The sequence below is a fragment of the Podarcis erhardii genome, assembly GCF_964252035.2.
Source record: "Podarcis erhardii genome assembly, chromosome: 12".
Taxonomy (NCBI): domain Eukaryota; kingdom Metazoa; phylum Chordata; class Lepidosauria; order Squamata; family Lacertidae; genus Podarcis; species Podarcis erhardii.
This window is the reverse complement of record NC_138513.1, coordinates 4142321-4166796: the sequence shown is the minus strand read 5'-3', so window position 1 is coordinate 4166796 and position 24476 is coordinate 4142321. Positions and strand designations below refer to the sequence as shown.

Here is a 24476-nt window from a genome sequence, read left to right as displayed (position 1 = left end):
AGCTGCTCTAAGGGAGTCCACCTATCGGTAACGGTGATCACTCCATGTAATCAGAATGTCTATAAGTTTCTGAGGTGATGTGGAGCTGAACAACAGGGAAGCCATTTTTCAACAGTGGCAACAAACCCTCAGGAACATATCGTAATGGAAACACAATTGTGTGTGGAGGGGCAACTTTGTTTGGTCATAATAGCTAAAACGGGATAGCAATGGGTAGATGTTTCATCAATAACTTTTGATGTCTTGTGGCTACCACGACATACCTATCTGCTTGGACGGAAGCTAGAAAGCAACATTTTGGGTTTGGAATATAGTCAGTAAACGAGACGGGAATGGGGTCTCCAAGGGTACGTTGCTTGCTTTGGGGGAAAACTGGTGAAGCTTTCAAAAAAAGCAAGCTGCATCTGCATGTTTTCCTTTTCCGCTTGTATATTTTCAAATAAACCCATGTGGCAAAAAGTAAAACCAGTAAGAACACACCAGTCTCTTGTCCCAAGCAAGCTAAACTGGGCTGTGTCCTTCAGCTCAGGGCATTGGGCAGGTACAAAATTTAAGAACGGGGCCTGCATCTGTCCAGAGAACGTAAGACAAGGTCGAGGAGAGAGCCAGGCTGCCATTTTGAAACCACAAACGCTTGTTCTCCTGGGTTTGTCAACGTCATAAGGCAGGCTCACCTCAGCCGGATTGTGGGGTCCCGAGGGAGCCCCTCATTCTGCTTTCTCCCACCCATTCCCTTTCCCCTCTTCCTTCCGCTCACATCAAGAGAGGGGGGGCCCAAGGTCTATTTGAAGTAAGCAGGGGCTGCCTCGGGTTCATCAACGCCTGGAAGAACGGCAACCTGCAATTTTCAGAGGAGGTGGAGCTGCTGTTGAAAACAGGATGTGGTGGTGAAGTGTGCGCAGTTCAGAACAGAACAGCTGGAGCCGTTCTGTTTCCATGGAGTGGCCCTTCAGGGAAGTGAAGGGAAGGTTCTCATAATAGCCTAAGCTCATCAAGTGCAAGGAGGGTGCGTGGCTGCGATGGCGGCCAACTCAGAGGGCTTAAAAGAGGATTAGACAAATTCGTGGGGGAGAAGGCTGTCAGTGGCTGCCCGCCAGGATGACCATGTCTGCCTCCACAGTTGCAGACCTTCCAGGTGTCCCTGTTTTCCAGGGAGAGTCCTGGATTTACAAAAGCCGTCCTGCTTTCTGATTTGATTGTGGAATGTCCCACTTTTCCTTAGGACGTCCCTGTTTTCATTGGGGAAATATTGGAGGGCATGGATAGGACGTCCCTGTTTTCATTGGCGAAATATTAGAGGGCATGGATAGGACGTCCCTGTTTCTGTTGAAGAAATATTGGAGGGAATGGAATAGGATCTCCCCATTTCCATTGGAGAAATGTTGGAGGGAATGGAATAGGACGTCCCCGTTTCCATTGGAGAAATGTTGGTGGGCATATGCAGTTGGAGGCATCAATGCTTCTGAAAACCAGTTGCTGGAACCCACACAAGGAGAGCGCAAGCTCATGTTCTCCTCCCTAGTTTCCCAGAGGCATCTGGTCGACCATGGCAAGAAGAGTTTGCTGGACTAGATGGGCCATTGGCCTGATCCTGTGTGCACTTCCTAGGTTCTTAAGGGAGGGGAAGTGTCTTCTCAGTGGCCTTTTCGTTCTGACTGGGCATCTCTAGGATGCTGGAGGCAGAGACCCTCCTGCAGAAATAGTCATGGTTCTTTGACCCTTGCAACCTCAGGCCACTGCCCCTCTGAGTGCGCCAGTCTGGTCATTTGGCCCTTTCCATGGTTCATTCCAGTTATGGAGAGGGGAGAGGCAGCTCAGGGCCTAGCAGCAACCCCCTGGCCAGCTTCAGCTGAGATGACCTGACCTTATAGGACCTGCATTGTACACACTGTGTTTATAGACTGGAGATGCACAGCGCATGCAATGTGGATGCTATAGAAGTCAATTTCGGCGGTGCCACCTGTTGAGGCTTTGAGGAAAGGGCAGTGCATGGGGGGGCTGATCTTCTATTATTATTATTATTATTATTATTATTATTATTATTATTATTATTATTATTTCTTTATTTTTTACCAACAACCAAAACCCAGCAGTGAACCCCCCCAGGCAGCTGATACATTGGGTATACATAATCAATAATAACATATTCAAATTGACCATATGTACACTTCCATATACAGTGGTACCTCGGGTTCCATATGCCTCAGGTTACATACGCTTCAGGTAACATACACTTCAGGTTACATACGCTTCAGGTCACAGACTCCGCTAACCCAGAAATATTACCTTGGGTTAAGAACTTTGCTTCAGGATGAGAACAGAAATCGTGTGGCGGCAGCAGGAGGCCCCATTAGCTAAAGTGGTATTTCAGGTTAAGAACAGTTTCAGGTTAAGAACGGACCTCTAGAACGAATTAAGTACTTAACCCGAGGTACCACTGTACATTAACACTCCTCACTCCACAAGGTTTATGTTATGTACTGAGTTGAATAGGATCCAAACTGCAGCAGTCTGATTGGTCCTAGAACAATAGGCTCCAAAAGGCAGCAGTCTGATTGGTCCTAGAACAATAGGATTCAGAATGCAGCAGTCTGATTGGTCCTAGAACAATGCAGCAGTATGATTGGTTAGCAGGAACCACCCAATCATGCTCCAGATAGAAGTGAATCCACAACCTGATTGGCGTACAGTAGAATCCTGGAATTAGCCAATCGTGTGCAGCCCATTGTGTAAATAATGTATATAAAGCAGATACTTTGAGGGGACATTCATTCATTCCTCCTCACCACTATGAGCTGAATAAAGAGCATGAAATCACTTTGCGACTCTGAGCATATTTCACTGGCGACGAAGGTGGGATCCCGCTGAGCTGACTGCCACACACAGCACCGCAGCACCGCCACCTGCCGCACCGCTGCCTCGCACCGTGTATCCAGGCTTCAGCTCCGGGACACAAGGAACTCAGAATGGCAACTGACAGCAGCTTCTCGCCATTCAACCCAGCATCTGGAGACTGGGAAGCGTACGCCTCCCGTTTCACCTTCCTCCTAGAAGCCAAAGGGGTCACCGATGAAGAAGACGCCAAGAAGAGGGCAATATTCTTCAGCGTCTGCGGAGAGGAGACATTTGAAATCGCCCGGGCTCTCCTTGCGCCTGAAGACGTCGCTACTGTTCCATACAAAACAATAATGGAACAGCTGAAGGGGCACTTTTCGCCACAGCCCTCAGTGGTGGCTCGTCGAAATGCCTTCTACGCAAAGCGGCAAGCCCCTGGGGAAACCATAACTGGGTTTGTGACCTCTCTCCGCCAAGCTGCCCGGTTCTGCAACTTCTCAGAGCTGGAGAACATGCTTCGTGACCGCCTCGTCGGTGGCCTGAAGGATGAGAAGCTGCAACGACGCCTCTACGCTAAGAAGAACCTAACGTTCCAGGTCGCTCTGGAGGAGGCCCTGGCAACGGAAGCTGCTGAGAGGTCGACGCAAGAGGCACGGCTGAGCCAGCCGTCCCAACCGAGGGTCCACCACGAAGACCTCACCAACGACTCGGGATCCGACAGGGAGGAGGTGCACCGAGTACAGCAGCGCACTCAAGCAGCCCACATACCACAGCTGCCTTGACGAGAAGGAGGGAACTGCGCAAGCTGTGGAGGAAGTCACGAGAGGAGGACCTGCCGTTTCCGCAACGCAGAGTGCAGGCAGTGCAGAAAATTGGGACACATCGCCCGGGTGTGTCGGGCTCGGCCCACCCGAAGCCAGGCATCAGATGACCAATCCAAGAGCCCCAGGTCCCGGGGCCCAACGCACCAAGGCAACTCGACGGAGCTCACAGACTTCCAGGTATACCAGTTGCCCCACCCCAACGTAGAGAAAATTTATGTAGAGGTACAGATAGAGGGGGCCCCATGCCGCATGGAGCTTGACACGGGTTCAACTCTATCCATAATCTCGGCAAGGACCTTAAGGAAACTGTGTCCTACTGGGGGTCCCAAACTCAGGCCGGCCCCATTCACCCTCCGGGACTTCCAGAAACGTAAGGTCCCCACAATGGGGGTGGGGACCTTCAGGGTGCAATACCGAGGGCGGACGCGGCAACTGGACTTGCTTGTGGTCAAGGGCCCCTACATTAGCTTACTGGGGTTGGCATGGTTTGGACCACTGGGACTAGCCATCACCGGGGTGAACCACATGAGCTTACAAGTGGACGTGGACGCCATATGCAAGGAGTTTCCGGGGGTTTTCGATGGGAAATTGGGACAGTATACGGGCCCCCCCATTGCTCTACAGCTTGACCCCGCAGTACGACCAGTCAGGCTCAAGGCCCGCCGGGTCCCATTCGCCCTGAAACCCCGTATAGACGAGGAATTGGACCGACTCGTGGAGCAAGGAGTGCTGGAGCCGGTGCCTAATGCCCCCTGGGAAACCCCAATCGTCACACCCGTCAAGCCTAATGGTTCGGTCCGCATCTGCGCAGACTACAAATGTACCATAAACAAGGCCCTCATGGCCCATGCATACCCAGTGCCAGTGGTCAGCCATGTCCTTGCCACCCTGGCTGGGTCGAAAATTTTTGGCAAGCTGGACTTGGCCCAAGCATATCAACAGCTGCCAGTAGATGAGGCCACAGCAGAGGCACAGACGATTGTGACGCACAGAGGAGCGTTCAGGGTAAAGCGGCTGCAATTCGGGGTCAGCGTGGCACCAGGCATATTCCAGAATCTAATGGACTCTCTCCTTAAAGGGATTCCTGGTGTCACCCCCTTCTTTGATGATGTGTTGATTGCCGGGCCCACACCAGAGGAGTTTGAGGACCGCCTCCGCACTGTTCTGCACCGTTTCCAGATGGCGGGTCTCAAGGTGAAGCGGGAAAAATGTCTACTAGGAGTGCCTCAAGTGGACTTTCTGGGATTTATGGTGGATGCAGAAGGGGTTCACCCGACTGGGGACAAGGTACGGGCCATTTGTGATGCCCCAGCGCCCAAGAACAAGACTGAACTTCAGGCCTTCTTGGGATTATTGAACTTTTACCATTCCTTCCTTCCCCACAAGGCGGCGGTAGCGGAGCCCCTACACAGACTCCTGGACAAGCGGGCCCCTTGGGTGTGGGGCCAGCGCCAGGAGGCCGCATTCCAGGCAGTCAAGGACTTGCTTGTCTCAAACTCGGTCTTGGCACACTTCGACGAGAGGCTGCCGGTGGTGCTAGCATGCGACGCCTCGCCCTATGGCATCGGCGCTGTCCTGGGACACCAACTCCCGGATGGAAGAGAGGTACCGGTAGCATGCTTTTCCCAGACACTCAACGAAACCGAGCGGAACTACTCGCAAATCGACAAGGAGGGTCTGGCAATCGTGAAGGGAGTAAAAAAATTCCATGATTTCTTGTACGGGCGGCCCTTCACCGTGGTGACTGACCACAAGCCGTTGCTTGGCTTGTTTGCCCCCGAAAAGCAGACCCCCCAAGTGCTGTCTCCTCGCGTCCTCAGGTGGTCAATTTTCCTTGCCAGCTACCAGTATGCACTGATGCACCGCCCTGGAAAGGCGATGGGCCATGCAGACGCCCTCAGCAGGCTACCACTACCGGAAACAGGCCCCGACCCAGCACCTGCACAAGAGGTTATGAGCCTGGAGCTGCTTCCTGACCGCCCCATTCAGGCACAAGAAGTTGCACACCATTCCAAGAAAGATAGGGTCATCTCCCGGGTCCTGGACTGGGTGTGGAGGGGATGGCCCAGCCGCAGCCCCGGGCCAGAATTCGCCGGCTACACAACCCGCAAACATGAACTGTCAGCCCACAAGGGGTGCCTGTTATGGGGAAGCAGGGTCGTTGTTCCCCAGCCCCTCCGCAAAAGGGTCCTCACAGCCCTACACGAGACACACCCAGGGGTAGTAAGAATGAAGGCCCTTGCCAGGAGTTATGTGTGGTGGCCGGGGATCGACGGAGAGATAGAGGCCTGGGTCAAACACTGCCAGGCCTGCCAGGAATCCCACCCAGATCCCCCAAGGGCCCCAGTCCAGTCCTGGGAGTCCGCCCGAGCACCATGGTCACGCCTGCATGTGGACTTCGCTGGCCCCTTTCAGGGGAAAACATTCTTCATAGTGGTGGACTCCTACACCAAATGGCTGGAAGTCGCACTGGTACCGTCCACTTCTACGTCCGCAGCCATCCGGGTACTACGCAGGCTGTTTGCAACCCACGGGCTCCCTGACACTCTCGTCTCAGACAACGGGACTGCATTTACATCAGGAGAATTTCAAACCTTCACAGTGCAGAACGCCATCCGCCACATCCGTTCGGCGCCATTCCACCCTGCCACCAATGGCCAAGCAGAACGCATGGTGCGGACCACCAAGGACACCCTTCGCCGCATGACGCAAGGGGATTGGGAGTACCGCCTTGCCACATTCCTTCTAGCACAGCACAGCACCCCCAGCTCAACGACTGGCCGGAGCCCCGCTGAACTACTAATGGGTCGGCGCCTTGCAATCAGATTGGACCGCCTTCACCCCGATAGAGCTCAGGATGAGGTAGTGGTGGGGGAAGGCAGGAACCCCCGGACCTTCGAGGCCCAGGACCCAGTGTACGCAAAGAATTTTGGGGCAGGCCCTGCATGGGTACCTGCCACAGTCACCAGGGTCACGGGCCCTGTGTCGTACGAGGTGCTAACAGATGGGGGGCAATGCTGGCGCCGCCACTGCGACCAGATACGGCGACGATTCCCGGGAGAAAACCAGGAGGAGGAGGACAGGTCAGAGGAGTCCCAAGGGAACAGTGGGGCAGTGAGGCCCATAGAGCAGCAGGGGCAAGCAGGAGAGGCAGAATCAGTAAATACAGAGAGGACCCGCGAGGCCGAAAGGACACCGGAACCAGAACCACGACTGAGCGAGCCGGTTGCGCCAGACCAAACAGCCCCATCCTTGGAACACGAGCCAGAACCTGAACCCCGGACCAGGGAACACCCCAGGCCGCAACGCACACGTAGGCCACCGGCGTACCTTGAGGACTATGAATGCGACCTTCCGGGCAGGACTGGAACTTAGAGGGGAGGGGTGTTATGTACTGAGTTGAATAGGATCCAAACTGCAGCAGTCTGATTGGTCCTAGAACAATAGGCTCCAAAAGGCAGCAGTCTGATTGGTCCTAGAACAATAGGATTCAGAATGCAGCAGTCTGATTGGTCCTAGAACAATGCAGCAGTATGATTGGTTAGCAGGAACCACCCAATCATGCTCCAGATAGAAGTGAATCCACAACCTGATTGGCGTACAGTAGAATCCTGGAATTAGCCAATCGTGTGCAGCCCATTGTGTAAATAATGTATATAAAGCAGATACTTTGAGGGGACATTCATTCATTCCTCCTCACCACTATGAGCTGAATAAAGAGCATGAAATCACTTTGCGACTCTGAGCATATTTCAGTTTATTTAACTTTTAACATTTTAATGGAGAATGTAAAAATACATTTGTGTAAGCAGCAGCAAACGGAAATCCTCCAGGTCTCTGCCCCAAGGAGCTTACACAACTAAGGGGGAGGTGTCATGTCAGCAGAGGGACAGGAAGAGCAAGGGCAATGAGGGAGGACTATGCAGTTTTGTGCTTCAGTTTTGGCTTTGAGGGTGGGTCGCTCCCAGTGGTACCAGTGGTTTGCCTGGCCTGGGTGCCTGCAACCCATGCTACACCACTGGAGGAACGTTTTCACCTGGCACCGGAAGATATGAAACAAAGGCGTCAGGCGAACCTCCCTTGGAAGAGCATTCCCCCAATGGGGAGCCACCACAGAAAAGGCCCTGTTCTCGTGTTGCCGCCCTCTGGGCCTCTCGTGGAGGAGGCGCACAAAGGAGGGTCACAGATGAGGGTTTCAGGGTCCAGGTAGGTTCATACGGGGAGGGGCCATCCCTTTGCTATTGTGACCCTGAGCCGTTTAGTTCCACACAAAATGAAAACACGTCAAACTACTGAACTAGATGGACCCTATGATCTGACTCAATATAAGGCAGCTTCCTATGTTCCTGCAAAGTGACACTATAATTCCCCATTTTCACCTGCCTCCTTTCCTTTTCTCTTCCAGGGCTCCCTGTTGTGTTTGTTACATTCTGGGCGACGTTAAGGGCGACGTTTGCAGACACAGAGTAAGTCTATAAGCTACTCTTTCCCTTTCTTAAAGAGTCCGGGGTTCTATCCCAGCTCTTCTGCCTGGACACTGAGGTCCAGCGCCAAGGGCCTTCTGGCAGTTCCCTCCCTGCGAGAAGCCAAGCTACAGGGAACCAGGCAGAGGGCCTTCTCGGTGGTGGCGCCCGCCCTGTGGAACACCCTCCCAGCAGATGTCAAAGAGAACAACAATCACCAGACTTTTAGAAGACATCTAAAGGCAGCCCTGTTTAGGGAAGCTTTTAATGTGTGGCATTTTAATGTATTTTTAATCATATATTCAACACAAAAACAGTGTTGTTGATGAAGGGCAGCTGGACATATATAGGGCCCCATTACCTTCAGTAGCTCAGGGCCTCATCAAACCTAAATCCAGCCCTGGGGCCGGCTCACCCAAGAGGCAAGTGCCTCGGGCGGCAGAATCAATGGGGCAGCAGAACTCAGTGTAGATTTTGATACCTCTCTTGTTCTTGAAGTCAATCTTCACTTACTCCTTCTTCCCTGGCAGAGGGTGGGGGGCACCATTTTGTGGTTCGCCTCAGGGGCCAAAATGCCCTGACTCTCACTTTGGCCTTGACGGCGTCCCTCTTTCCTCCCCAGGTGCTGGGATTTAAGTGCTGGCTACTTCAAATGGGTTATTCAGGTGCCTATCCTCATAGCTGTCATGGTAAGTCGAGAAGACTGGGGTCGAGAGAGAAGGAGAAGGGGAGACTCTTAGTCCGGGGGGGGGGCTCAAGAGCAAACAGGGTGGGAGCAGGATGCAGCCAGGAACAGTGTGAAATTCTTCTTCTTCTTCTTTATTATTATATCATTAGTTATTGAGTTTGCAATGTTCTTCTAAGCGTTCACCATGGTTTCTGCTTATTAAAATGATGCACTTTTGAGCCAGGTACAGTGGTACCTTGGTTCTCAAACTTAATCCGTTCCGGAAGTCCGTTCCGAAACCAAAGCGTTCCAAAACCAAGACGCGCTTTCCCATAGAAGGTAATGCAAAACGGATTACAAAAGCGCCAAACTTAATCCGTTCCGGAAGTCAAACGAAAGTTTCAAAAACCAAGGCACAGCTTCTGATTGGTTCAGGCACCCTGAAAACAATAGCCAACAGCAGCATCGGATATTCGGCTTCCAACAAAAGTTCAAAAGCCGGAACACTTACTTCGGGGTTTTCGGTGTTTGGGAACCAAGGCGTTTGAGTACCAAGGCGTTTGAGAACCAAGATACCACTGTCTTTGACAAATATTCCATCTTCCTCTTTAAGAGTCACTTTCACTGAACTATGCTTTCAATCTATTATTATTATTATTATTATTATTATTATTATTATTATTACCATTATGCATTACAGTGGTACCTCGGGTTACATACGCTTCAGGTTACATACGCTTCAGGTTACAGACTCTGCTAACCCAGAAATAGTACTTTGGGTTAAGAACTTTGCTTCAGGATAATAACAGAAATCGTGCTCCGGCGGCACGGCAGCAGGAGGAGGCTCCATTAGCTAAAGTGGTGCTTCAGGTTAAGAACAGTTTCAGGTTAAGAACAGACCTCCAGAATGAATTAAGTACTCAACCCGAGGTACCACTGTAATAACATTAGGCAAGTATGAGGCGACATGATAGAAGTTTATACAATTTTGCACAGCATGGAAAAAGGGGAAGTTTTTCTCCTTCTCTCGTAACATTAGAACATTTGAACATCCTACGAAGCTGAACATTGGAAGATTTGGGACAGAGGGGGGAAATAGACTTCTTCAAACAGCAGGTAGTTAAACTGTGGAACTCTCTGCCACAAGGGGAAGTGGTGACCAACACCTTCAATGGCTTTAAAAGAGCATTGGACAAGTTCAGAGGGCAGAGAGCTATCAACGGCTTCCAAAGTCAAAGGTGGAAATGTTTCTAAAGACCAGTCACTGGACCCACAGGGTTTCCTATAGGCATGTGACTGTGTGAAGAGAATGCTGGACTAGATGGGCCATCGGCCTGACCCAGCACACTCTTCTTCTGTTCTTAAATCACTCTAGACCAGCGGTTCTCAACCTGTGGGTCCCCAGATGTTGTTGGACTACAACTCCCATCATCCCTCAGCTAGGGGTGATGGGAGTTGTAGTCCAACAACATCTGGGGACCCACAAGTTGAGAAAGGCTGCTCTAGACCATGAGGACTAGAGTAAAGTTACCGGATTTTTTTTCAATGAATCCAGGACACTTTTCAACTTCCTATCAAATAGATGGGTTTTGTCAGGGGACTGATTTGTAAATCCGGGGACTATCCCCGGGAAATGGGGACGTCTGGTAACCTTAGACCAGAGCAGGGGTCAGCAAACTTTTTCAGCAGGGGGCGGGTCCACTGTCCCTCACACCTTGTGGGGGGCCGGACTATATTTTGAAGAAGAAAAAATGAACGAATTCCTATGCCCCACAAATAACCCATTTTAAGCATTTTAAATAAAAGGACACGTTCTACTCATGTAAAAGCACGCTGATTCCCGGACCGTCTGCAGGTCAGATTTAGAAGGCAATTGTGCCGGATCGTGCCCCCAGGCCTTAGTTTGCCTACCCATGGACTTTGTTGTTGTTTAGTCGTTTAGTCGTGTCGGACTCTCTGTGACCCTCTGGACCAGAGCACGTCAGGCACTTCTGTCTTCCACTGCCTCCCGCAGTTTGGTCAAACTCATGTTGGTAGCTTCGAGAACACTGTCCAACCATCTCGTCCTCTGTCATCCCCTTCTCCTTGTGCCCTCCATCTTTCCCAACATCAGGGTCTTTTCCAGGGAGTCTTCTCTTCTCTTGAGGTGGCTAAAGTACTGGAGCCTCAGCTTCAGGATCTGTCCTTCCAGTAAGCACTCAGGGCTGGTTTCCTTCAGAATGGAGAGGTTGGGTCTTCTTGCAGTCCATGGGACTCTCAAGAGTCTCCTCCAGCACCAGAATTCAAAAGCATCAATTCTTCGGCGATCAGACTTCTTTATGGACCAGCTCCCACTTCCATACATCACTACTAGAGCCAGTGTGGTGTAGTGGTTAAGAGTGGTAAACTTGTAACCTGGTGAACTGGGTTCGCTTCCCTGCTCCTCCATATGCAGCTGCTGGGTGACCTAGGACTAGTCACACTTCTTTGAAGTCTCTCAGCCCCACTCACCTCACAGAGTGTTGGTTGTGGGGGAGGAAGGGAAAGGAGAATGTTAGCCGCTTTGAGACTCCTTCGGGTAGTAATAAAGCGGGATATCAAATCCAAACTCTTCTTCTTCTTCTTCTTCTTCTTCTTCTTCTTCTACTACTACTACTAGTAGTACTACTACTGGGAAAGCCATAGCTTTTACTATACGGACCTTTTTTGGCAAGGTGATATCTCTGCTTTTTAAGATGCTGTCTAGGTTTGTCATTGCTTTACCCATGGACTAGAGAAGCTTTATTTTCAGAAGGACCATCAGTCAGCAGCAGATGCCTCCCATTCACAGCTGCCTGTTAGCCAAAAGGCTTTGCACCTGGGACCAGAGCAATATTCCCCCCTCTCCAATGACCTCCAGCCCTCTCTCCTCTCGTGTGCCTTCTCTGTCTGTCTGTCTGTCTGTCTCTCGCTCACTCCAGATCGGACAGAAGCCCCGATAGCAAAAGTGCATCTAAGAACGTCTGCGCCAACAGCAATCCAAACATCTTGCACTCATTTCTGTAATGTATTCCGAGTGCAGAACAGCCGATCTCGATCTTTCTTTCTTTCTTTCTTTCTTTCTTTCTTTCTTTCTTTCTTTCTTTCTTTCTTTCTTTCTCTCTCTCCAAGGAAGCCTTTTCGGCTTTGACACAGACAAACCTCAGCCGCGGTTTTCTCTGCTCTACTGCAAAAGAATTCTCCCCCTCCCTTCCCCACCCCGGGGCACCCCGAAAACAAAAGGAAACAAAACAAAACTTGACAGGAAAGAGAGGTCACGGCAGGTTTGCAAAATCTCCCCCCCAAATGTTTTCGAGCTATTTTTTTTTTTTTTTAGGAAATTTGCCAAAAAAATCAATACTTCTGGCATGGGTTTTCCCAGACATTTTTACTGATTTTCTGAAAATCCGCCGGGACGCTGTTTCTGACAGATGAATCCTAGATAAGTCCGGGAAATTCTAGACCTATAACAGCCCTAAGTCAAGGCTACCAAAGAGTCTAAACACTAGGTGGACCACAGCTCAAACACTGAATAGGAACATTTGCAAAAATGGTCCACTGCTCTGGGATTTTCTCTGAAGAACATCAACCCTTCATCCCATCTAAATCATTGTCTTCTCTTCTTTTTTTTCCTTTTCTTTTTTTAAAAGAAAATCTTCATTATTTTTCACATAGACAAATATACATGAGTTACATAACATATAAAACAGAAAATTTATATAGAAACAATAAATTAAGAAAAGATAAAGGAGCAAACATTAAAAAGTACAATCTATTACACTTACATGACAAATTAAAATATGTAACTTCCAATAGTTCTCATTATACTACCTGTATTATCTCTATTCTTTGCACAGAATCCTATTATTCTGTCTTATACATGTATATATGATCCACTAATATATTTTATATTCATTCTTGGTTAACAGTATCGCTCTCTTTCTGCAAGTATCTTATTATTCGTACAATACATTTTTAAGTATTCCTTAAATATTTTCCATTTCCTATATATCTTCTGGTTTGACACTCCTCTAATTTTTCCAGTTAGTTTTGCTAGTTGCAGGTATTCTATCACGAGAGTTTGCCACTCTGTAATTGTTGGTAAGATTTCATTCTTCCAATTTCTTGCCACTATTATTCTGGCTGCTGCGATTGCCTAAATCATTGTCTCCTCTTCATTGGACCATAAATTGGAAAGGCTTGTGGGCCCTGGCACTTCACCGCACTAATCCTGCCAGATTCCTCTGTTGTCGTCCCGTCTCTTCCACCCTGCCTGGATTTCGAAGCATCCTTGTGTGGTCCGGGCTGTTGGCACCTCCTCGCGCCAAGGAAAATCCAGCCCAGTGATTTCCAGCAAGGAAACAGACCGATGAAGAAAGTCAGAACATAAGAAAGGCCTGCAGGATCAGGCCAGCGGCCCGTCTTGCCCAGCACCCTGTTCTCACAGTGGCCAACCCCCAGGTGCCTGGGGGAACGCACTAGCAGGATTCGAACAGAAGAGCCCTCTCCTCTCCTGTGGTTTCTGGAAGCTAGTATTAAGAAGCATTGCGTGGCGAGTTCCCAACCCCTTCCAGTGGAAATAATGACACAATTATTAAGGTCAATGGGCTAAATAAGGCCACAACTTTGTTGGTTACAGGCGATGAGAGGTATTGACTTAGGCATTGGTCCTAACCGACCATATCCAACTTCAGCCCATTTGCTTGAAGTCCAGGAAGGGTTAACCACCAGTAGGGGGAGTTAAAAGACCCCAGCTTCTTTGGAGAAAAGCAATGACAAACCTAGACAGCATCTTAAAAAGCAGAGACATCACCTTGCCAACAAAGGTCTGTATAGTTCAAGCTCTGGTTTTCCCAGTAGTGATGTATGGAAGCGAGAGCTGGTCCATAAAGAAGGCTGATCGCTGAAGAATGGATGCTTTTGAATTATGGTGCTGGAGGAGACTCTTGAGAGTCCCATGGACTGCAAGAAGATCAAACCTATCCATTCTGAAGGAAATCAGCCCTGAGTGCTCACTGGAAGGACAGATCCTGAAGCTGAGGCTCCAAGACTTTGGCCACCTCATGAGAAGAGAAGACTCACTGGAAAAGACCCTGATATTGGGAACGATGGAGGGCACGAGGAGAAGGGGATGACAGAAGACGAGGTGGTTGGACAGTGTTCTCGAAGCTACCAGCATAAGTTTGACCAAACTGCGGGAGCCAGTGGAGGACAAGGGTGCCTGGCGTGCTCTGGTCCATGGGGTCACGAAGAGTCAGACATGACTAAACGACTAAACAACAACAACAGGGGGAGTCCTGCTGATGCACATCAACTAGGAACTCCCCCAGGGTCACCAATAGGGGGGGTGCCTTAGGCCCTCACCTCCCCAGGCTTCGGACAAGGCCACGCCCCCCAGAATGCTTTAACGGAATATCCTTCAATATGTGGGGCAGGTGATGGCGCTACCTCCCCTCTTTCCATCTACAGAGCAATACCAATGCCTAACCGCCAATACCCAGAAAGTTGTGACGATTTGCTACGAGGCAGGTGAAAACCAAGTGGCTGGTGCCAATTTGCCAAGTGGAAAAAATTCCTACCAAGCCCCTCAATGGCGACCAACCGAGGTCCATTGCAAGGTCAAGGAACGAAAACCTTATTGGGCAGAAGGGTGGGGAAAGCAGGAACAGCTGGCGGGCAGCAAAGAGGGAGATCCCCGGTCACGTCCTGCCTTAAATAGGGCAGGCCACGGCCCCAGAGCCAGCCGATTGGCTGGTCAGGGGGTGACACAGCTGGAAATCCCCCCAATCGCGCAGGGGCCAGGGGCGGAGGCGGGGCCGTGAAGCCCGCAACTCCACCTCCTCCGAATGGCGGAAGTGGCATTGCTGCTTCCAACTGTGGAGGTATAGTCATCCTGGCTTAGTAACCATCAATAGCTCTCTATTCCATCTAAGTTGGTGGCCGTGACAGTTTCCTGTGGAGATGAGTTCCATAGTTTAACTATGCGCCGAGTGAAGGAGGACTTTATCTGTCCCGAATCAACCAGCATTCAGCTTCCTGATTTCTAGAATAATGAAAGAGGGAGACAAAGCTTGTGCTATCCACCTTTTCCAAACCAGTCTCCCAGATTTTCAAGTTGTATGATGAACACGTGGAATTTCTGTAAAACTCAGGGAGGCTCATGTCACACGTGCAAAGTGCAGCCTGACAAGGACCAGTTTAGGAAGACCTTAACGCTGGCTGTTAAAGGGGGGGGGGGAAATGACTCTAGATAAGGTACAAGGAGGGTTCTGGCAGGTTCAGTGAAAATGGGCTGAGTAAAGTTACCATATTTTTCCCTCTATAGGACGCACCAGACTATAGGAGGGGGAGAACAGGGGAGAAAAAATTCTCCCCCTCTCTGCTTAGCGCCCCTTCAGCGAAGCGGCAGGAGAAATGGAGCCCCTTCCATTTCTCCTCCCGCTTGGCTGAAGGGGCGCCGCGCAGTTCTCCCTCTCTGCTGAAGCCAGGAGAGTCTTGCTCTCCCGGCTTCAGCAAAAGGAACCCGAAGCCTTCGGAGCACAGTGCGAGGTACCGCTGCACTCCAAAGGCTTCAGGCGGCTATCCCTGAAGGCTGGAGAGCGAGAGGGGTTGGTGCGCTCCCTCTGCACTTTAGAGGCTTCACATTGCTATCGCTGAAGCCAAGGAGCCTGCATTCGCTCCATAAGATGCACACACATTTCCCCTTAATTTTTGGAGGGGAAAAAGGTGCATCCTATAGAGCAAAAAATACGGTACATTTCAAGGACTCTGGCTGGATGAAGAGATGGGATGATGGGATGGCAGATGTTGGTTGGCCCAGAGGCTGGAACAGCCAAGATGACTTGAAACATGAAATTTATTATGGTCTGAGACCAGCTTGAGAAACACAAATGGAACTACAATCCCAATAGCAAAACAAACATTTGAAACAATATACCACAATGGATTTTAAGTTTAAAAGTGCGATAGGCATATAAACACATAAAAACTTTGAGATAGACAACCTTAGAGAAATGAATCAGAGTCGCCGTCGATCCAAATTTGGGAATTTTCTTAACAAACGAGATTGAATCGGGGGATGGTCTGCGCCTACAGATCTGTGCGCAGAATCTGGCGATAATCCGGGTTGTCTTGTCTTTGCCTAACCAAGATGACTTATTTTTTCTTATAAATAATGTGTAATGATGCAAAGCTTTTTTTGCAAACTCTTTGGACTCTTCTCCTGCGATGCACTGCTGAATAAAGGCTGACCAGTTGGGGAATGGATGTGACCCTCCCTGAACCCCCCCACGCGGGGAATTTCTCCCACATCAACTGACCCTTTTTGTAGTAGAAGTTGGAGAGGGGTTTCCAGAGGCCTCTCTCCACAGCACCCTTTTCAGAACGCTTTGTCTCTCTTTCTCCCCCAGGCAAATTTTATCCTTTTCATCAAAATTCTCAGAGTCCTCGCAACCAAACTACGAGAAACAAATGCGGGGAGGTGCGACACAAGGCAACAGTACAGGTAAGTACTTGGGGCTGTCCTACTCTGCAGGGAGGTTTCGGAGAAGGAGCGTACCAACAACCTATCCATATTGGGAACCATTAAGACAAGGATGGGGAACTTAAAAAGGTAAAGGTAAAGGGAGCCCTGACCATTAGGTCCAGTTGTGGCCGACTCTGGGGTTGCGGCGCTCATCTCGCTCTATAGGCAGAGGGAGCCGGCGTACAGCTTCTGGGTCATGTGGCCAGCATGACTAAGCCACTTCTGGCGAACCAGAGCAGCGCACAGAAATGCCATTTACCTTCCAGCCAGAGCAGTACCTATTTATCTACTTGCACTTTGACATGCTTTTGAACTGCTAGGTGGGCAGGAGCTGGGACCAAACAACGAGAGCTCCCCCCATTGTGGGGATTCGAACCGCCGACCTTCTGATCGGCAAGCCAGTGTGGTGTAGTGGTTAAGAGTGGTAGACTCGTAATCTGGGGAACCAGATTCGCTTCCCCGCTCCTCCACATGCAGCTGCTGGGTGACCTTGGGCCAGTCACACTTCTCTGAAGTCTCTCAGCCCCACTCACCTCACAGAGTGTTTGTTGTGGGGGAGGAAGGGAACTTTGAGACTCCTTCGGGTAGTGATAAAGCGGGATATCAAATCCAAACTCTTCTTCTTCTTCTTCTTCTTCTTCTTCGGAAGGTGGTGGACTTCACTGGCTGTTTGTCAACACCAGTTGGTTGGCCATCTGCTGGGGATTCTTCAGCTGTGATTCCTGCACGGCAAGGGGTTAGACTAGATGAGCCTTGGGCGGCCCCTTCCAACTCTACGATTCTATGAACTTCCTAGCTCTCTGTCCTCCTGCTAGCAGATCTCTGCTCAGCCTTAACCGATCACAGCTACGTCTGAGTAATCCTGGCAAAGCTAGAGGTCCACATTCGTCAGATTGGCCAAGTTTTTTTAGAAGAAAAAGAAGGGTGGGGAGGGAAGAGAGAACCTTGAGAACTTGGAAGGAAAATGTTTAATTTAAAGCAGAAGGAGGGAGTTTGCACCAGCTGCCATTGGCAATTAAAAAAACGGCCAAGCCTCGTTTTCCAGCCTCACCGAGGCCTATCATCTACCTATTGATTTATTACACGCTATTTGAGGCTTGTTACTCATTATGGTTTTGGAGGCTCTTTGCTGTTTTGTTTTGCTTTTAATGATGTTTTCCTCAACCTCCAGCCCCGTCCGCTGCCGCTATTCGCTGCAGAAGAGGCTGGGCCTCTGTGTGGCCGGTGCCCCTTCGTAACTGCCTCCATGCTGCGGCAACCGTTGGCAGATAATTTCCTGCCCCTCCCTCTCCCTCCTCCCTCTGTCAGCATCATTTCCAGTCAGTGTTCCTTCGGGGAGCACTGCTCCTGAATGGTACCAGATGTCCTCATCTGCTCAGACGCTCTGAGGCGCTTTCTGCTACCTTTGCTCCCATTTCTGAGCACAATTCAAAGTGTTGGTGCAGACCTTTCAAGCCCTAAATGGCCTCGGTCCAGGATACCTGAAGGAGCGTCTCCACCCCCATCGTTCTGCCGGGACACTGAGGTTCAGCTCCAAGGGCCTTCTGGCAGATCCCTCCCTGCAAGAAGTGAGGTTACAGGTAACCAGGCAGAGGGCCTTCTCGGTGGTGGCACCCGCCCTGTGGAACGCCCTCCCGTCAGATGTCAAGGAAATGAACAACTATCTGACTTTTAGAAGACATCTGAAGCATAGATTTGATCCAAGGTGGGAAGAGTGCTCTCTCCGCAGTCTTTACAACCCTGGACAGCATTGTTTTTTCCCTGACCGTGCAGCTCCCAAACCACACACACAGACCATAAGTTAACACACTCTCCAAAGTACAATGGTAAAATGCCATCAACAGGTCCTTTGAGAGATTATTTTTCTGGAGGATTCTCAGAAAATATAACCTCTGCTGTGCTCTCTTCATCAGGTCTTTGCTGTTTTCTCCTCACACCTGGATGTCGGTATTTCATTATGGTTCGTGGTTTGGAAACGAATTCAGCTTCTCGTAACGTTTTCCCTTTCCTCTCTGCTCTCTTCTGCAGGAAGCTACTGAAATCTACCCTGGTCCTCATGCCTCTTTTCGGAGTTCATTATATTGTTTTTATGGCTATGCCATACACCGAAGTGTCAGGGATCATTTGGCAAATTCAAATGCACTATGAAATGCTCTTCAACTCTTTCCAGGTATGGGGGTTCAGTTCCAAACTCAGAGGATATCTGTGCTTCGGTGAAATAGCCATGTCCTGAGTCAACATTAATTTGTCGTTTTTCTCCTCCTCTTTCCTAGGGGTTTTTTGTCGCCATTATCTATTGCTTTTGCAACGGGGAGGTAAGTTTCTCACAGCCTAAGTTACATCTTCCAGAGCACAATGTGGGTGTGGATCATTTTCCTCCAATCTTCCAGGGAGAAGTGCTGAGTGGGTTGAAAGTTTGAAATGCTCCCTAATATTTGTTTTTTAAAAATACTATCTCCTGATATTCAGAGAGGTAGATCTCAGGAGGCAAAAATGGGGAGGGGGGGACAAACCTTTAAGAATCTGTCTCGTTGAGTTGTGGTATAAGAAGTTAAGCAATCTTGCCACTGCTGAAAGGATAACCCACGAGATTGCCAGGATGAAAGGAAGAGCCAGCAGAACTATTTTGCAGGACTTTAAACACAAGATAAAAACGGTGACCTGTGCAACTCCTTGTTGTTGTTGTTGTTGTTTAGTCGTTTAGTCGTGTCTGACTCTTCGTGACCCCATGGACCAGAGCACACCAGGCACTCCTGTCTTCCACTGCCTCCCACAGTTTGGTCAAACTTATGTTAGTAGCTTCGAGAACACTGTCCCACCATCTCGTCCTCTGTCGTCCCCTTCTCCTTGTGCCCTCCATCTTTCCCAACATCAGGGTCTTTTCCAGGGAGTCTTCTCTTCTCATGAGGTGGCCAAAGTACTGGAGCCTCAGCTTCAGGATCTGTCCTTCCAGTGAGCACTCAGGGCTGATTTCCTTCAGAATGGATAGGTTTGATCTTCTTGCAGCCCATGGGACTCTCAAGAGTCTCCACCTGCACCAGAATTCAAAAGTATCCATTCTTCAGCAATCAGCCTTCTTGATGGTCCAGCTCTCACTTCCATACATCACTTCTGGGAAAACCAAAGCTTTAACTATACGGACCTTTGTTGGCAAGGTGGTGTCTCTGCTTTTTAAGGTGTCTCTGCTTTAAAACCTGTCTAGGTTTGTCATTGCTTTTCTCCCAAGAAGCAGGTGTCTTTTAATTTTGTGGTTGCTGTCACCATCTGCAGTGATCATGGAGCCCAAGAAAGTAAAATCTCTCACTGCCTCCATTTCTTCCCCTTCTATTTGCCAGGAGGTGATGGGCCCAGTGGCCATGATCTTCGTTTTTTTTATGTTGAGCTTCAGACCATATTTTGCGCTCTCTTCTTTCACCCTCATTAAAAGGTTCTTTAATTCCTCCTCACTTTCTGCCATCAAGTTTGTGTCATCTGCAATTCCTTACCTGCACCTAAGAAAGAAATATAGCTCTCCTAAATGATGTGTTCATTTAACATATCTGTGCAGAATTGCATTTACCATTATTGCACAAGCATCTTGTCTCTGATGCCTGGATAGCTCAGTTGGTTAGAGTGGGGCTTTGGTAACCCCAAGGTTGCAGGTTTGATCCCCGTATGGGACAGCTGCATATTTCTGCATGGCAAGGGGTGGACCAGATGATCATGACGGTCCCCTCCAGCTCTGCAATTCTATGGTGATGGTCTGCTTGGTGAAATAGCCTTGGTCCATGTGCTGAATAGTCCCTGGTCCTGAATGGGGTAACTGTGCCCCTGAAGGAGCAGGTGCACAGTCATTCTGGACTCACAGCTGTCCATGGAGGCGCAGGTCAATTCTGTGTCCAGGGCAGCTGTCTACCAGCTCCATCTGGTATGCAGGATGAGTCCCTACCTGCCCGCGGACTGTCTCGCCAGAGTGGTGCATGCTCTGGTTATCTCCCGCTTGGACTACTGCAATGTGCTCTACGTGGGGCTACCTTTGAAGGTGATCCGGAAACTACAACTAATCCAGAATGTGGCATCTAGACTGGTGACTGGGAGCAGCCACTGAGACCATATAACACCAGTCCTGAAAGACCTACATTGGCTTCCAGTACGTTTCCGAGCACAATTCAAAGTGTTGGTTCTGACCTTTCAAGCCCTAAACAGCCTTGGCCCAGTATACCTGAAGGAGTGTCTCCAGCCCAGACACGGAGGTCCAGCTCCGAGGGCCTTCTGGTGGTTCCCTCCCTGTGAAAAGTGAGTTTACAGGGAACCAGGCAGAGGGCCTTCTTGGTGGTCTCACCTGCCCTGTGGAACGCCCTCCTATCAGATGTCAAGGAAATAAGCAGCTATCTTTTAGAAGATATCTGAAGGCACTCCTGTTTAGGGAAGTTTTTAAGTTTGGTGTTAAAAACTGGGGGAAGTGGCTGGATAAACCCAGCCAGAGTATAAATGTTGTTGTTGTTGTTGTTGTTGTTACTGTGTCCTTGTGTTGAATTTTTATTTTTAAGTAACGAGGCACCTTCTCTTTCTCCTCCTCGCCAGGTTCAAGCAGAGATAAAGAAGTCGTGGAGCAGATGGACGTTAGCCCTTGACTTTAAGAGGAAAGCTCGCAGCGGGAGCACCACCTACAGCTACGGGCCCATGGTGTCCCACACCAGCGTGACCAACGTCACCGCGAGAGGCGGGATTGCCCTGCAGCTCAATTCGAAACTCCTTCCAGGAGCCCTCAACGGACACCGGAACTTGCCGGGATACGTCAAAAATGGCTCCATCTCGGAGAACTCTATGCCTTCCACTGGACCAGAACAGTACAACAAAGACGAGGAGTATCTCAATGGGTCGGGACTCTACAACGGAGACCGGCCAACGGTCCTTGTAGAAGAGGAAAAGGAGACGGTGATGTAAAGGGGTGGGTGGGAGGAATGTTCAAACGTCCAAAGGATAAGTGACCCAGGAAGCACTGGGTGTTCATAGGAATCCCCGGCCAATCACTGAATGCCGAGGTTCTTCAGACATTCCCCCCCCCCCGGTTCTTTCGAACGAGGTATCGAGTTCTGCGGGGAAATGCAGGTCCGCGGTCTGATCACACACACAAACACACATACACTTTTGTTCCCTGGCTTGCTCTCTCACTTTCTCACGGTGCTCATGAAGGCAAGGGCTCTCCAGACCCAGGAGAGCTCGTCATTCCCGGTTAAAATGAAGGAGATCCTCCGAGTTTACAAAGGCAGCACTCTGAGCTTTATCTGCCACTGAAATAGAAACGGAAGAAGATGTCGTGCGTCACGTTTTGGCGCCAAGAGAGTGAAGGGTAGAGTGTCATTGTCCGGTGATGGTACCAGTTTGCCCCAAGGCCTTCCTGGGCCTTCCTGAATGTGACCGTTTCCCATGTTTATTGGAAAGAAAGAAACAGGGTTTGTCATGTGGTCAATCCACCCAAGAGGGGTTCAGCCCAATGAAACCTCATTTCTGGCTGTCGCTAATTGGGGTCTGCTTCCAGGAAGAGCTTTAAATAGTTGTTCCTCCTATGATTAACGTCCAGTCTTCGAAAGACCTGGTTGCATGTTCCTACGGGAAGCAGGAAACCTTTCATCTGAACAACGTGGGGTTTTTACTCCCGGTAATTCACTTTAATAACAGCCAAATGGGAGTCGTGGAGGGTCCTTTGTCTGAGCGGAGCTGAAATTTGAGTGAAAGGAGTCAGTGCAATTGGACGCAAGCAGCCGAGAGCTGGCTACCCAGCTTTCACGGCAATCTCATCCATTGTTTTGTGGGTGGCAGGGGGGGAATCTGTGCTGCCGAATTGTATATGCTTTTTTGTCAGTTTGTCTGTCAATTTCGTTGCCGCCCGCCCAGCACAAAAGAATCCTGGTAGTCTGGTGGGCACCTCATTCATTCTTGTCCTCCCCCAGAATGATAATTTCCAAGATCCCTGGAAAGGGAATGTCCTTGATAACCAATTTAAATCGGAACTGTAAAGGCACCCTGAGAAACAGTGGGGTCAGGTGGAAGTGAGGAGGGTTTGATAGCAGTGAGGGGTTGAGTTATCCTATGAAGAAGCTTCTCGACTGGCCAATTTTGCAGATCCAGGATGAGAGGGATGCCTTCTGGATATTGCTAGACTACAATTCCCATCATCTGCACACACCACTGGCCATGCAGGGGCTGATGGGAGATGTAGTCCAACAGGTTCTGGAGGCTCACCCCAGTACTAGATTGTGGGAGCCGCATTTTGGACCGTTGCGTTTTCAAGAGCTACTGGAGCAAATATCTGTACGGCCCAGGTGTTCCATATTCTCCAAGGATGAAGGGAAGTTGGCTAAAAGTCATAGGAAGGGCAGAGGTGATGGTGCGAAGCAGGGGGGGTGGACCCAAAGTCAGGTTGGCCAGAGGTGCTGCTGGTCACCTCCACCTACCCAAAAAGCCATGCTGAATATCCTACCTCTGCTGTCATAGCACCTAATGGGGACAAATCACAAGACCTTTTTGGACATGGTGGTTCACAGTCGTCCAACAGCAGGGCTGGCCCAAGACAAGATGGCACCAGGGACAAGATGGCGCCCTCCAATTCCACTTGTAGAATCCAGCAGGGCTGGCAGTGAACTCATACACAGCACCAACAATGGGACAGCGTATCTCTACCATATCTGGGGGTTCAGTAGGCCATCTTAGGGGGTCCTGAGCAGGCTACCCTGGGGGACTTAGGGGAATGGTGGCAGCTGCTTCCTTGCCCCCAGTATCCTGGCACAGGTCAGAAATTTGTCTATGGCCTTGACCACTGGCAAAATTCCAACCTGATCTGGCTCACCCAGGTAACCACCACTTGAAAACTGGTTGTGCGAATTTTTTCTCGAGATCTTCAAATTCCAGAGATTAGGGAGCAACTCAACCCCGGCCACATTTACGCAGGCGTTAATCCCACTGATTTCAATGGGGACATCGTCTTAGGATCATGGCCCCGATTTGGGGTGAACTACAGTTCCCTAGTCAGAGGGAATAAATCCTAAACCAGATTCAGTATGTAGCACAGATATTCTCTGTGGGCCACAGTCAGCCTCTTCTGTCTTCTCCTTTTGCAACCAAGCCAAACTCCGGAAGTAAAAGATCCCTTTGCTAAACTGCGACTGATGCATAACTTCCAAAAATTTCCAAACATGCTTAATAATAATCAAAATAATCTTGCATAAAACAATTAGGAAATCCCATATCTTTAAAAAAGGCCCTATTAAAATGAGCTCCGTTGTTATTCTTCCTTCACTCCCCATGGGAGCAAATTCTCCAGCACCTAAGAGCCTACAGTCTTAGTTATTGTGGGAGAGAGTTAAGAAGACATTTAAAACTGGCTTACACACCTCAAGTGAATTTACCTTAATGAACCCAAGAGCAGATTTGGGGAATAAGGAGTGATGGAAATGTCCGTTGTAAAAGAAAACCATGTCAGGATCTGTAAGAGAGTTTGAAAAGTGCCTTGGTTTTTTCCCTCCCATCATCTGATTTCTCCTCTTTTCAGCCACAAGACCCAAGAGGGTCAACGCGCCTATTCTGCAATTTTAAAATATAGATATATTGATCCTGTCCCCCAAAGAGGCTGAATGTTGCCACCGGTATCAGTTACCCAGATTTGCACAGTTGAGCTTATTTTGCATAATTTATTCCCTGCGTTTCCTATTTTGCATAATTTATGGTGGCACGGCTAGTCGTGAGGAAGGGGAGGAGCTAAAATGGGTCTGAAGCCCCGCCCACACACATCACTAGAAAGCTTATTCGTTCTTTAATCTGGCTTCTGAGATTTTGCTCTGATTTGACTGGGCATTCGCAGACGTTCAGGGCTAGAAGCTTCCTCTCTTTTTAAGGAAAGGAAAGGAAACTGAAATCAAGAGGTGGTATCACGGTCCTGTGATTAAATCCACATACACACCACGCTTCCACAAAAGCACAACACGCAACTGGAGGTCCACTGGGAAATTTTTAAGCAGAGGTTCGGTGGCCACCTGTCAGATATTCTTCAGCTGTGATTCCTTCATTGTGAGGGGTTGGACTAGATGACTCTTCCAACTTTTAAAGTCTATGATTCTAAGTAAGGTAAAGGTAAACGGACCCCTGACCATTAGGTCCAGTCATGGTCGACTCTGGGGTTGCGGCGC

At 49.5% G+C, this 24476-nt stretch overlaps 1 protein-coding gene across 1 annotated transcript in view; it reads left to right on the top strand.

The window, feature by feature from the left end:
* Window positions 1–23297, top strand: part of PTH1R (parathyroid hormone 1 receptor) — a 130953-nt gene extending 107656 nt beyond the window's left edge. The window contains exons 8-13 of the mRNA XM_081834415.1: window positions 8065–8125; window positions 8745–8811; window positions 16196–16290; window positions 18340–18481; window positions 18585–18626; window positions 20875–23297. Coding sequence (XP_081690541.1) covers window positions 8065–8125; window positions 8745–8811; window positions 16196–16290; window positions 18340–18481; window positions 18585–18626; window positions 20875–21237 — 770 coding nt within the window. The 3' untranslated portion in view covers window positions 21238–23297. The remainder of the gene's footprint in view (window positions 1–8064; window positions 8126–8744; window positions 8812–16195; window positions 16291–18339; window positions 18482–18584; window positions 18627–20874) is intronic.
* The last annotated feature ends 1179 nt before the right edge of the window (window positions 23298–24476 follow it).